At 39.4% G+C, this 15692-nt stretch overlaps 1 protein-coding gene across 1 annotated transcript in view; it reads left to right on the plus strand.

The window, feature by feature from the left end:
* The window catches only part of LOC124164395, a 36356-nt gene that overhangs the window by 6956 nt on the left and 13708 nt on the right, over nucleotides 1–15692 (plus strand). The window contains exons 4-6 of the mRNA XM_046541719.1: nucleotides 915–1020; nucleotides 12194–12540; nucleotides 15234–15473. Coding sequence (XP_046397675.1) covers nucleotides 915–1020; nucleotides 12194–12540; nucleotides 15234–15473 — 693 coding nt within the window. The remainder of the gene's footprint in view (nucleotides 1–914; nucleotides 1021–12193; nucleotides 12541–15233; nucleotides 15474–15692) is intronic.

Genomic DNA, 15692 nt, shown 5'->3' on the forward strand with positions numbered 1-15692 from the left:
GAACGGTTAAATGGGCACTTTTAATTCACGAATCATACTAGCGAATACATCATAGAAATAATTTTCCTGGATCAGTACTCACGAAAAAAATATCGGGCGCGACGAGACGTACCATTACTTCACAAATCAAATTTATGCAAATTATAAACAGAATTATCCTGGATAATTACTCTCTATGATAAATTGGGAGCGACGATGTATGTACGACCGAACGCCACTATCTGCTATTACATAACTCCCTCTTCTATGCACACATGAGAAAAATCCTCCATATTGGTAGTACAGTAAAATTTTCATATCACTATCATCATCGCTGTTCAGCAATCCTAATATTAGTTAGACGCAGTTCTCCACTCGATTCTCATATTTACTAATGTTTTCATACCTACATATTTCTTCTCTTTCACATTCTTAATCATCTGCCCCATATATATAATATTATCCGAAGAATTCCATTTACATTCTTGCCGCACACTTTTTCCTCGACGATTGTCTTCGTCAGGCCATCATGGCCGTCTTTTATTTTTTGCATGCGTTTGATTTGACCTGTGGTGAACCAAATGCATTATTAATAAATATTACTCGTACTTTTTCATTTTCTCATGCACCGCATTTTGGTGAGTCACTACTACATCCAAGAATCTAGTCGTGATGTTACGCTATATTTCCTGAGCAAAAGATAATTCCACGATTCTAAGCGTCTCTCCTTAATAAGAATTGGGGATTAGTTTTGGATGAAATCAACATTTTCAGGCACCGCCCGCGTATGTTGACAAATATTCATAATAGCTTCGTTTTTTCTACCCCATTGGAATTGGAAGTTTTTGAAACCTAGAATTATTATTTTAGCTTTCTAGTTTAGTTGTATTTCTACACTATGCATCACGCACAGTTTATTTGTCTTTACGTTGCAGATTCGTATCGTGAGAGAGTTGGCGCTGAGATTACACTTCCGTCCATGTGCTGTCCTTCGGCCGAATTCACGATGGCTTAACCACTCTCCTAATGGTTCCCTCCAAGGTATGCCCTCAAGAAAATTTATAGCAAATAATTAAGCCTGTGAAATGTTTCTAACTTACATGTAATAATAATTACTCTCTGTAACGTTTTTAAACCAGTTTGAAATAAAATGCAAATCGTACTGCAAGATGGACGCCAGCGTTCGTGAATCTAAGTTACTAAACTAAGGATATACATTACGCGACATTGTTACCTTTAGAAAGTCCTCAAGTTCTTAGATTTTAGGCAATATATTAGCCATTCTTTCTTCTTCATGTAATATTCGTCGATTTCGAGTCTATTGATACTTATTTTTCGATGAATATACAGCCCTAAACAGGTATTTTGATCGAATTACGACACAGGGTCAATTTTTATTTGATTTCAGGTACTATGGCCCAGTACATAATTAATCACGAAGAAAGGACTCGTAGTATTTCCCGGGGGTGCTGATAAAATTAATTTCAAAAAGTCTTTGAATAAATGTCAGTAAAGGAAAAATGTTTTTTTTTATATTCAATCTTTCTACGTTAAAATTCTAATTATTTTCTCGGCTACTGCGACAAAGATGGTCGACCAGAGGCAGAATCAGAGAAAAAATTGGGGACGAGAGAAGTCAACGCTTCTGGGTAGCCAAGCAATAATGCTAATCACAATTTGGTGGAAAACGAAGAGTTTGCTTAGAGGAAAATTTTGTCTTTCAGTTGATTTTTTTATCACTTTCGTCATAGTTTAGTCTCTACCTGGGAGTAATCAAGGTGTATTATCCGCTAATGACACGTACTTTCAATAAATTAGTCTCAGGGCAGGTATCAGGGAGTAAATTTCCTATTTTTCCCTTCTTCCCTGAATTTTCTCGGAATTTTTTTCGAGGTGAAATGTTTATGCTTGAGATTCAGGTGATAAATGACAAGATCCCAATGCATATTACATATATTGTAAACAAGGAACACGTTTGAGGAAAACGACCGGTCTATAGGAAGTTATGCATCCTCATATAACCTACAATGAAAACGAAACCCTTGGGTCGGGTTCGCTGGATACACTCCTGAGGCGAGGACTATAAGCGATCAGCTTTTCTCCTCGCGCCCAGAAGGGGAAGGACAGAAAGGAACAAGGAAAAGGAAGCGCCGCCGCGATAGGAGCCCGACGACGCCTCCAAGGAAAGGACGGGGAAGGAAGGACGGGACGAGGAATCCTGCACCGTCACAAAGGCGGGCAGGTCCTACTATTAGCGAAACCAAGCAATACGCAATTAATATGCTACCAATTTTAGTAGATTTTCCTATAAGGAAGAAAAATCTATCGATCAAATCGGTAGATTCATATAACCTACAGTTGGAATCGACCGTAACTGTCTCAATTTATCACCGAAATATCTGTCTTGAGCTGATTATTTGCATGATGTATTGCAAATGCTTTCCCAAAGCATTTTTTGTGGTTCAAAGAGGCAATGTTCCTTACATTTTCACTGAAGAAGGAACCACAAAACTTCTATTGATTTCGTCACGCATGGGATCACGGGGGTATTGCCTGCTGCCATACACCCTCGCCAGGTGGTCAAGTTCACGCCTGAACGACCCTGACAAGCTCCTCACCCTCAGGCGTAGAATTATTCTTTCGTGTCCACTTATTTCTAACATTGGTCTCGTATTATGAACGGGGGTTTCACATCACAGACATAATGAAAGAATGACCTTTTTGTCTCATGAGTCATGATTGATGTAAAAGCGCAACGGTATTGGATTTTTACGAGTCATAGATAGAGATAATTTGATATTTCATTACAAACACTAAGACTTAGGTAAGCGAGACCGAGGCAGATGAATGCGTTTTTTAGGTTTTTAATTTTTTTCTCAAACACTTACAAATAGTACGCTAAAGTACAGGGATTTTTCTTGGCTACCTTCAGACGTATTTAATTTTTGCACGTATTTTCAGTAGCCCTGAACAAAAATTATTAGTCAGCCCGAGTTAAGCATTTAAACTTGTTCCTTGTATGGTGCAAGCTCACACAGCACAAGGGACAGGTTTACATATCATAATAATATGGATTAGGGGTATGATTTGGTACAAAGTCCTATATCATTTTTTGAACAATGGCCTGTGTTCAAACGTACCCCTGTTTTCCCTACCCATGGTTCTGTCCACGGTCTTAGAATATGAGAAGGTCTGGACACTCTCCGTTCAGGCATGGTCATTTAATGAAGCCGTTTCCCGTTGAGGCCGGTAGGGGCGCCACCTATCCTGAAGGGCAAGTTTCCTACGTATCTATATACGATACTTCAGTAATTATGAACTAATTTATGGCAAAAATGAATATAAACACATCGACAGTGGTTACCAGTTAACAAGTTCATATGCACTTAACATCTTATAGCGAAAAATACCTAGAAATCGTTCTCATACGTGAGTATTAATCAAATGGAAGGCGTTGGATTTCAGCTTCGTCTGCTTCCATACCTTTGTAAAATCAGTTACAGCCATAACGAAAGATTGTCAGCAGTTAAAACCTTATGTAGTGAGGAAAGGTATTTTTAAGGAAATAATTATTTATAGCTATCTTGTGGTAAACGTTAATATAAGTTGTCATAGAAGCTACGTACGCACCATTGCCTCTGAGCCCATCGGCATGTTTCCACGGCCTTATAAGAATATAGATGTTATTCCTTGCTTTCAAACACTATTAACAAATATAATATCAGAAACGCAAACGGCTTCTTACCAAGGCCGAAGTGAAATACTTCTTATGAAGTGACGTATGTTAATGTTTTTAATCTCCTGAGTCTCGATCAAGTGATAATAATAATGGCAGGGCACAGCAAACCTAAAAAATGATTCTATCCTAGGGACGTTTTGCGGGTATAGAATAGGCATATTTAATCGTTGAACAGGGTGAATAATTTCCGGAAGTACCATTATTACCGTTAAAGGCTATTTTATAACGATGCTTGCCTACTCACCAAAGGAATAATTTGAGATACTTCCACGAAAACAGTGCAATGGATATCATCCGAGGGATTTGCGGATGTCTGATCACTTTCAGGTGCTGGAAAATCTGAAATATTATCCCTCGCCCAAAAATAAGATTAGTAGTACGACAGAAACCACAGGCTAATACTTCTAATACGCGGTAAATGTACTTTTCATGAGAGTTGCTCGCACCATCGATAACAGCTGCATTAAAAGAAATAATCGAAAGAGGTATTAAGAATGAAAACGATTCACATTTTTCCAACTTATATAATGTACACACACATCAAATCTACATTTTCAGAATGATTACACAATGCTATTGAAACTGAGATTATTTATACAATCAATGCAAGGTAATGTCATGAAAAATAAATTTTAAGTACTCACAATTTAACATTTCTATTAATTCTTTCTATTACTAATTTCTATTTCTAATTACTAATCATTCTAAGAGATTCAATTTAGTAGGAGAGAATGATGAATAGTTGATGAAAGCCGTCGCACATCTTGCATTTTCTCAGTGTTACTTCATTCCTCCACTGTGAATGACATTGACCACTGGAACAGCAGAACCTGTAATAGGGAAATTGCATACTTTTTATAAACAGTATGCTGATATACTACAGTAAACACTTAGTACCGCAATATACTTTTTTCCGCTAAAAATTCAGTTTTTACCCTAGAAAATGACTCCCAAAAGTCTCCCGAGTTTCGCGGGCTAAAAAATACCTCCCCCACTAATCTTTGGCCGTGACGTCATAGTTCAGTACGAGTCCAAGATCCAAGCCCAGTAACTGCAGGTTTGGAAGAGCCACGCTGCGTTTAAAGGAGAACATGGCTGAAATAAGGAAAAATTACAAGTGGTGCATTGTTCCTCTGTGCAATAACACCCCAGAAAAAATTTTCGTCTGCATTCCCACGGAGGAAATTAGATGAAAAGCCTCGATGCATGCCGTCTGTCGGGATGAGCGATGATGATGTCGGAAAAATAAGAGTATAATAAACGGAATGATAAACCCGTGTGCTATGTGAGCGAAGATAACTTTAATATTAATAATATATCCATATTTCATTGACTGAATAACTTGAAACTGAGATTTTTCGATAATTCGGCCGCCGTAGAATAAAAACTCAACTTCACAACAAAAATCGAGATAGGTGTTTCTCGATGGTTATGATGGACTCAAATTATTTATGGCACTTGTTCAATTTCAGTTACGGAAGGACATAGAAAATTCCATGATGTTTAAAATCAAGAGAGGAAATATGAAAATACAGAGCAACATTGATCCTCATGCATTCGAGTGCCAGCCAAGAAGACAGCGTTTTCTTCTACTGTCGGCGTCAAAATGATGTGCCGCAGTACTTTGCAAATTTATACCCTGGCTTCACTGCATGCTATAATAATGAACTATATGTCATTTTAAAGGAAATTTTTACCTAAATTCTGATTTATTTTATTACAAAAAAATTGAAAAATGTATATAGACACGGCCAGTGCAATATAAATGACTCCGCGCACCGAAAAATTAGCCGTTTTGTCAACTTCATGAACTTTGCAACTTAACCTAAGGAAAACTACTACGTCTACAGCATTCATCTTCCGCATTAATTTACACTCGTCAGGGCCGATTAATAAAATGGCTTTTGGGTATTTTTAGAACTTATATTTTGTTATAAATTAATGAAAATATTTAAACATCGTCTTGTCCCAAAGATAAAGGAAGTTGTAGATGGAAAAAGAATGGAATCCAGAGGTGGTCACAAAAAATGAATCGCAGCATTCTTTGATTTTATTCTACGCCGGCTTGCTTTTCAGAAAAAGTTGAGTCACAATGAGGAATGTTCCACGGCCCTTGATTTGGAAACTGTGGAGATAGAGGAAGACGTGTGGATCAGCAATTTCCATTTAGTTGGTTGTCAGGATAAACCAAGGATCCATTTAAAGGTTGTTAGGCTATCGTATAAAGATAGGACTGATGTGCACCACAGGGGAAATGGGATGTTTGAGGGAAAGTCAAACCCAAAGTTGTCCAAAGAATGTGCAGTTCTATGTTGCTCTTTCCCAGTTAAAACCAAATAGAAATTGGATTGGGATGATATTTTCACCACGGGTTCCAGTGATAGTGAGAGTGCAGGTGATCATGGTCATCGTCGAAGGTCATCCCTCTAGGATTTCCGATACGGAATTTTTAAGTGACAACCGATCGCAATGACGATGAGCTCGCCTTTAGAGTAGGTTTCAGATATATCGTAAGAAAAGCTCCCAAAATGTATTAAAGACTCTGTTTGGAAAATATTCAAATTTTAATGTTACTTTAGGAAGGCCTTCCAATTACAAAAGTAACTTATTAACACCTGAAGACGTTGTATTTATTATATTAATCAAAATGCGATTAACCGATTCTTTCTGCAGAATAGGAAGTGGTTTCGGGGTTTTGAGTTACAAGATGGTAGATTGTGTTGGAAGTTCGTCTATATTATCGCTACTAAATTGAAACATTAATAGTCTGGCTTCCTCAGAGCTTCCTGTCGCCCTCCAGGCAAGGTATTTTTAAGTTGAAAGTATCATCGACAGCTTCGAGGTGGAAATAAGTTCACCGTAATAAGCCGTAAACTCTCTACCGGACTGCCAAAAGAATACACATTTCACATGAGTATACGCTTTCGCCAATGTTATACGCAAGTCTCACTTTGTTATGAACTATAAAACATTTCAGATGCACATCGGTTGGTTCCTTTAAAGGTTCCTTAATTAATTGCGACGATGTTTCCCGGGCGACCACCATATCGAATTCCCATCGTAAAAAATGCCCCAGATATGATACGCTAAATTTTTTTCGCGTATAGAAGCCGATATTCACTTTTAACATTGTTTCTTATGGGATATATGTTTCGATTAACGTCATTTCGTTAATCGTCACATTTTTCAGGAACGTTAAACGAGGACTCACTGTACTGGAACTAAGAAATGCCTCACAACCAAGCCGTCGCTTGTGTCCAAATGCCTATGCTGCTTCCTTCGCTTCCTCGTACTGAACTATGACGTCAATTTGCCGCTAGCCAATCATCGGGCGTTTTCGAGTCCCACTCGTATTTGAAAATTCTCTTGAACTTTAATGAATAAAATATCGCTAACGACATCAAAAAGTAATAAAACCTTTTCACTGTGAAACGCAAACATGTATTTCTACATGATTTTGGAGCTCACAACTGTTTCTGAAATGTATGCAAGTTCCCTATTTAAAATATGTATAAATTTTGGAGCTTTAGCACACCAAAAAAAGGAATCGTACAGCTATTTCATCGCTTCTCAGGGTCCTTGGGGACTCTAAAAAGCGAAATCCCCGAAGTCTTGTGGCCATAACCAGTGGTGCAACGCGGTACCACACACGTCCACGGCATTTTCCTTTTTTCAGTAAATCCGCGATATATATCCACGAAATATTAATGTATAACAGTAAGGAAATAATGCAGAAGACTAACATTCGAAAATAAATGAAAAATAAATCTTAATTAATTACAAAAATGACTATTTCCACTCACCTGTAGTATGCGCTCAACAATACGGAAATTAACTTACCCGCTAATTCTTGCCCTCCAGAATACGTGGCGCCGCCCCGGCAAACGTGCGGCAGGTTGAGGAAACGACTTCAATAAAAGACCATGGGTTCCCAATGGAGTGGGATAGGAAGTGTCATGGGGCTGGTTCTGTCTCGTGAATTTCGAAACCAGTTTGGTTTTGTATTTCAATGCAAAGTGTATATAATCTATCGATAATTCTCGAATCAATTCAGTATATTCGCAGACAGGGGCGGATCCAGATTTTTTCTGGGGAAAACAAGGGTCCGACAGGTCTTCTCTAATATGAGATTCAAAAAATACAACAATTAGTATGGAAAATATTCTCTTAATTTTGATATGAAAGTGATTAATATTAAATTAAATGATTGTTGCTCCGTAATACACGAAATAAAAGGAACGTAATGATAACCGTATTAAAAATCTTGTCTATTTTTTAAGCGTTTTGAGGAGGGCACGGACCCCCATGTTTTCCCCCTAAATCCGCCTATGCTCGCAGAGGTGTATGAATGATTTTAATAAAATCGGGTTTCTTGATTGTAGAACGAAGGTGTTTACACGTCACTTTTCTTGCAAATGCCACGCCACGAAGCAATATCGCGCTTTATATCTTGTCTTTCGTCAGCAGGTGTAGCTATTTGGTTGAATTCCTACTCAAATTATACCGGGTAATATTTTTGCTTTTAGATTTTAGCGGCGAATAGATGCGCTAAAGTAATTCATTTTAGAACTTTAATAGGGAGGACGGCTATCCTTTAGTCTCAGCATTCAAACGGCTCTTCCAACAATGGAATTCAAATCAACGGTCGCCTGATTAGCCTTATATATAAAGGATTGCAAAAGTTTCCAAGTAGGCTTCCGCGGAGATTATGATGATATTTAGTGTGGACGCTTTGGACTCTTTGGAGTGTAGACACTTCAGTGGACCTGAGGAAGCCAACTGGAACGTTGGCGAAATATTGTCCTACAAAATGGATAAACGCGGAAGAATACCCGGAAAAATCACCAAATATCACAAAGGATTGCAGCTCTGCAGATCATTTGGACCCGAAGACTGGGAGCTGGAACGCGCCCGAAACTGTCGTCCGCAAAGTATGAGTCAACGCGGAATGAACCCGAAAAACAATCACCTATTCATTTTCGAGTTTACTGCCGTTTGGAATGAACTATTATCTCTCGACGTCTCGTTCCTCCTGTAGGGAACATTGTCAGGAGTCGGACCGAATAATATGTTGGTAAAGTCATTGCAAAAAAGTCAAGATACGTGTACGTGATTAGTATCACCAAACAACTGCCTCACAGGTCCTCATTCAAGGGTGCATCCAGATTTTTTCCTGGGGGGGGGCCCATTTCTTATAGGCAAACGGTCTTCTCATATTTGAGACTAAAAATAACATACAGCCATTACGCATGGAATTTTCTTTATTTTTTAATACGAAAGTTGTTAATATGAAAGTAAATTATTGAGACTTCGAAATACACTTAGGATAACGAACATAATGATAACCGTGTTCAAAATCTTGTCTATTTTTTAAGCATCTGGGGGGCTCGTGCTCCGGTGCCCCCCCTTAAATTCGCCTATTTCCTCATTTCTTCTTCGTAGCGCTTAAAATCATCTGTGTTCTACCATAAAAATTCGCATATTCTGGGTAGAAGCAATCACCACAAGTAAAAAAAACCTACAGATCGATCGCAAACTAAAATGAAGGTTTAAATGAAAAGTAGTTTTAGTGGGAGACCTTAGTATGCTATAAAGTGAAAATTATACGCTGTGATTCTTAGAACATTAATCCACGTGGATGCTTTGATAAATAATTTTTTTATGCGTCAGCTCTCCTTATTATCAGCTTACTTCATGAGAGTTTTCGCTTTTACTACATTTTAGATTTAATGTGTGCAAGGTCAAGGGAGCTAACGACTGTTTGATATCTCAGTACGTATACGAGATAAGGAAGCCAGGGAAAACGCCTGCGGAAGCGACATGAAGGAGCGAAATGTATCGTTTGAACATCACTAAAGTTGCTTGAAAGACGTTTCAATGGAGGAAAATGACTTATTGCTCCAATTAACTTTCCAGAGAGGTATTTTTTGCAGTAAATGAAAGCAATGAAACCACCAAACCAATTAAAAATTGGCGCATTTGACTAATATTATAATCCTAAAAAATCTCTAAGTTATTTGCGTGAAGGGAGGTAAAAATTTTACATTAATATACGAAAATTTCATTCGTAACAAACTTCAGTTGTTCTTCTGACACAAATCGATTAATAGTATCTTTCAGACAGGGGCGCAGCTAGGAATTAAGGCTAGGGGGGTTTTAGGCACAACTGATACTGGGGAATTCGAGGGTATGGAATACCCGCCAGGGAAAGCTGGAGGTGCGGGGCCCTCCCCCAGAAAAAATTTAAGATAAATGGTTCACAATGGTGAGTTTTACGGCCTTCTGCGGGATATTTCATTAATCTTAACACTATTCTATAAGTAATATTAATCTAATTAAGTAAAACGGATTAAACTTAAAAATTTCTCTGAGCTCTGGTGGGGTTTTAACCCCCTCGCTGCGCCACTGCTTTCAAAAGTTTTCATATAACAGATAAAATAGCTGTAGAAAACTATTTGACGGTGTCAGGCTTTCTGATACGCTAATTCGTCTTCCATTATAATTTTTAAACACAAGAGTATGGAATATACTAGTTTAAATGAATCTTAAATCTTACAGACCTACCGTTGCTTCAAGTGAGGAAGCTCCTAGAAACGTCCCTGGAAAGGGTCGCTGACAAATAGAAAGAAAGAGGGGTAGGAGTGGAGCAAGAATGCGACAACCTGTCAAACAACGTAGAGATCGAACGGAATGTATTATGAAGGTTTAGATGAAGACAATTTTTAATAAACGACCTTAGTCTGTTAGTAAGTGAAAATTAGGGTATTACCTGTAATTCTTAAAGCAATAATCCACGTGGCTCCTCAGACAAGGCATTGTTTACGCGTTGATATCAATGGCGTTCCCGCTCTAATCTTTCGGATCCTTTGTCCATGCATGCATGAAATAAATTACAGAGGATTCGTTAAGTGGCTAACTCCGATATGCCACTCTTTGGACTATTCGAGAAAATAGACGCACTCTTAGAAACTCGCGAAATTAAGTCTCTCGATTTAATTAAGAGACTATTCGAGAAAATAGACGCGCAAAATTTAGTTACGCTTTTCTAAACGATATCGAAAGTATTTTTAGCGTTTTCGCCTTTAAAAAATTACAAATACGTCTCCAAGGATGTAAAATTCAGAGGGGGGATTTTCATAAATTATTTATTCATCTTCATCGCCTCGAAAACAGCTCATTCAACGCTTTGAGTGCCGACCGATTTTCTAGGTACTATGCTAGTAGTGCCCAGGCATTTTTGCTGATTTTTCAGATGGTAAAAAAATTAGGTCTCAAAAACAACTAAAGGTATATTCAATAACTTTATGAAATCTCTATTATATGTGGTTTTACCTTTTTAATGTATTATTTGACGAATTTTTGGTAATATTAGTCAATATTTATAACTTAAAGAAAATAGTTAATGTTAAAATAAAATGAATATTGACTATTGAATGACTGGTGAACTATCAGATTCTAAGAGTGACATTGCAGGAGAGGCGCTATCGCGCTTCTGGCACTTTTCTCGAGATAAAGATCGTGATAGCGCTCCCCGGTACTTTAAGGGTTAAGGCCTTTGCAGCGAGGAAATATAACGTTTAACAGCATAGGACTATTACACACAGCCATGCCTTAAATAGTAACAACCTACCCAGGCGGCTTTCGAACCCGCGACCTTCGGTTTGGGAGGTGGGGACTTTACCCCGCCGTCACCGACGCTGGCAAAGATCGATAGAGATAGATGTGACTTGATATAGAAAAGTAGATCCAATGCTGAATGCAAGAATTAAAGACTATCGGAGGGATGGAGGTGAGCGTTTATGTAGATTAATCATTGAATATAAAAAATCATCAAGGTAACTTTCTTTACCGGCCGTAAAAAACGGAGAGTTCAAAGGGTTTAAACCTTCTCCAAAACCGATGGGAGATACGGGTTCCTTCCAAGTATCTCTGCCAAATGAATCCTCCCGTTTAAGTAGTTTGCCTTATCCAATGATCACCTCGAAAATTTGTTCTGGTCACTGTCTTACCCCAATAAATTGTTTAGATTTTTAGTTTTTTTCCCCTTGATTTATGAATGAGTGGCTGAATGAGCTGTCATTTTTTCGTTAGCTACCTTTTTTATACTCCAGCTACGGAATGAATTATATAACATGGGATTATTGATTAAATTTTAAGAAAAAAATTTGGTCCGTTGGGGATGCCAACAGTCATGGAAGTCAGGACGATCCGGGAAATGTAAGGAAAGTTTAAAACCATCTGGAATTTCAGAGCCTTCGAGCTCTCATAGAAAACGTGTATCACTAGGAAGCTCGATGAACAAGTTAGTTACCGATGCACTGGAGAATAGCTAAAATATTGACTTTATTGCGAGAATATACGCCTGGAGTCTTCAAGCCGAGGGTATTCTTCACCTCAACTAATAGCTACTTTAATGTATTTTCATCGATCCTGTATACTCGAGTGTATTGTCACATCCCCTTTTATTTTTCGCAGGCGTCCTGGCGGACGTTTCCAGTCGCTTCGCGGACATCGGCTTCGCCGGATTCTATCAGGACGCCCGCGAGGCCCCCTTGGTCGACTACTCGGCGCCGTACACATCCGCCGGTCTCTCGTTCCTCGTGCCCAAGCCTCGATCCCCGGCCGTGCCCCGTTGGATGGCGCTGCTGCAGCCCTTCAGCCCTTGGTGTTGGGCCGCCGTCGGAGGGACCCTCGCCGCCTCCGCCCTCACCATCCGCGTCCTAGCCGCCGTGGCCACGGGGGTCCTGCCGGCACCGACAGCGTACCAGAGATACGTCCGACTGCCTGACTGCGTTCTACACGTGGCCAGCGTCCTAGCGCAGGTCCGTAGATATACTATATGGTGTTTCAGGAGGTATTTGCAATACCACGGGGGGTGCAATCTGAATACATTTCCCATCCACTTGCCCCGAAGCGTTTTCCTATATTTGAGTTTTGGGCATGTGTACCCATAATATTTAAAGGTGTAATACTTCACCCAAAGAGAAAAACATGGATGGACGCCGCGCATTCTTGTCCTCTGGGAAATAGCAGGAATGTGGTCATTAGAAAAGGTTCTCCAGTCCCAGACGTAAAACTTCTTCGAAGAAGTCACCGACTTGAAGTATCCTGAACTGCGGAAGATTTCCGACTACCCAGTGCGGCCATGGAAAATATATCGACGACCCTCGCCAATGACCGGGATGATTAATTTAAGTGATAAATCTTCTCTCTATTTCTCAGTTTGCTCCTTAGTTATCCCATTAGGAACGAATGAACTTGCCAAGTTTAAAATATTATGGGCGCGGATCGATCAATTTAATGATGCTCCACAATCTATTTGTATGTCTCCCTTGAAAACCAAAACATACCACTACAATATCAAGGGCGGATATTAGGTTGGGTTGCAACCCTGGATATTACGAGCGAGGCTGAATTTTTATTACGAATTATGTGCTATAACGGGGTTTACGAGTGAATCGAGATGACGTAAAAGAGGAATGCAGATTCTGATCGTGTCACTATAATGCTTCTGTGTTCACCATTCGGAGCACAGTCACAATAAAAAATAGTACCTACTTCCAAATACGATCATTGAAAAGACGTTTTTGGAGTGGATTTTTCAATTTCCATACCTTCATTCACTCATTAGATTAACATTATAATATTAACATAATAGTCTATCAGGTAGCACCTTCGAATCTTATCAGTAAACCCATGTTTAAGTTCCTAGTTCAACTTTAGGATAGGTTGGGTCCTGGAAAATATCACGTAATTTTTTTCCCGCAAGAAACAGTGTAAAATTGCGATCTCAGTAATCTTTGGTCTTATCTAATCTTGAGTAAAATTACCAAACAAATCGTTATTTTATAATAAATCCAACACAGTGAAGCATTACACTGAAAAAAAACGCATTTTGAATAATCTTACGTGAGATTAGAGGTAAATGGGCGAGCCAAATCTCACGATATCTCACTGAGGGGAAGGAGGGGACCAAAAATCGTCAAAATCACCTCACGTAATTAATGAACGCCACCTAAGCCACTGCCAGAGAAATAAGCCCTACTTAGTTGCTATTCCGCAACGGACGTTTTCCTAGCTGTGCACCAGTGACGTAACTATGGGGGGGATAAGGGGTTGTATCCCCCCCCCACATTATGTATCCACCCACTGATCCACTGAGAAATCAAAAAATTATTTTAAAATCTTGCATGGATTTGATATACCTATAACAACTGCATCTACTTACAGTTAAACTTTAAGTGCCAAAATGATGTAAAATGCATTTTCAGGCATGTTATTTTTCAAAATTTTTCCTGAACTCCACGTTTTCTAGGGGGTAGCCCCCACTAACCCCCCTGGTCCCCCACCAAAGCCCCCTAATCCCCCCCAAAGCATATTCCTAGTTACGCCACTGCTGTGCGCGATACAAGTAACTTCGTACGTAGTACGCGCAAAGAAGTTATATACACCAAAGATGTAATTCGCCATGAAAAATTCATCTGCCTTAGCCAGGATGCCTGACCAGCAAGCAGAATTACGGCGTCCGTATTCCAGGTAAGCCAAATGATTTTTTAATGGCGAATTTCATCCTTGGTGTATATAACTATAAGCCCGTGTGCGTGACTGCATACAAAGTCACTTGTTTTATGCAGTGCTTTGGAACGCGTCTCGACTGCCGGTCTCGTGATCTTGAGAAGAGAACAGTTTTCCCAACGAATTTAACCTTATCTTATGATCGCCAACGTGCTACGGTAGATCAGAACATAAAAATAAAGTAAGAAAGATAGACTGTAGAACATAGAGACTAAGAATATAGTTTTTTCTGCGATCCATAAGAGACTACAATGGCAGTGTTAGAACTAATAAATAGGTTAGTTGACAGGTAGTGTAGCTTACAAACTTACGTATTCCTTAATGCATGTTTCTGAATTTTTCTAGTATTTCTAACAGCATATTTCACACGTTCTACCTTCATAGGCAGACTGCCTTCATAAGTAGGATGTAGAGGATTGTGTCGTATGTAACGTACAACATGACGCGGAGTGCATGTTAGTGGAAGTAAGTTTTAATCCTCTGGTGTATGTTGGTGACGGTCCTCCCCATGCCGAATACCTCTGTTGTAGTGATGGAATAATGTTGGTCTTAGCCGATTTTTCGACCAATCGATTTTTATTAGAAATGAAAAGCTCGTCTTAACAAAAAAAATCGAAATTTAAAAAAAGAGATTAATCGAAAAATTTGATCTTTCTTTTTTAAAAAAATACAGTTCGCACAAAAACATGTTTATAATTCATTCGAATCAGTGGTGTAACTATCAATAGTCTATTTCCACACTTCCTGATATATACCGACCTAGGTTTCGGCACATATTGCCATTTTTTCCCACTGTGAAAAATGACATTATGTGCCTAAACTTGGGTAGAAGGAAATCAAGAAGAGTAGAAATATAAAATTGGTTTCATATGGTTAAAGACAAAATATTTCCACTGAATAATAACATTACAATTAAATTGAATCAATTTCGATTACGCAGGTGGGCGTGCCAATGCCGTCTGGGACCGAGGGCCGTTGGCCCCTGCAGTGGTTGCTGCCTGGGCTCAACCTCATCACGTACTGCTACTCGGGCTGCCTCGCCGCGTACCTCACGCTGCCCTCCCCGGAGGCACCCATCGATACACTGGCGGAACTGCGCGCGGCAGGACTCCCGTGGGGCGCACGGACCTCATACTGGTCACTTCTCCTGCTGCATAACTGGGAAAACCCCGACGCGCAGGTAAAGCCTTGAATCACACGACTATTTTATCCGATTTCCAAGTGATCACTCTCGTGATCACTCGCAAATGATCATCGCCGGCATTTGTTTTTCGCGATAACAACCGCGATGAGTATTCCCATCACTATTTTTCATCACTCGTGCGGTCTCTTTTTCCGTCGCTAAAATTGTCACCAAAACCCCATATCAGCCAATCAGAACGAATTCCCGTATTGAGCG

The sequence above is a fragment of the Ischnura elegans genome, chromosome 8, assembly GCF_921293095.1.
Source record: "Ischnura elegans chromosome 8, ioIscEleg1.1, whole genome shotgun sequence".
NCBI lineage: Eukaryota > Metazoa > Arthropoda > Insecta > Odonata > Coenagrionidae > Ischnura > Ischnura elegans.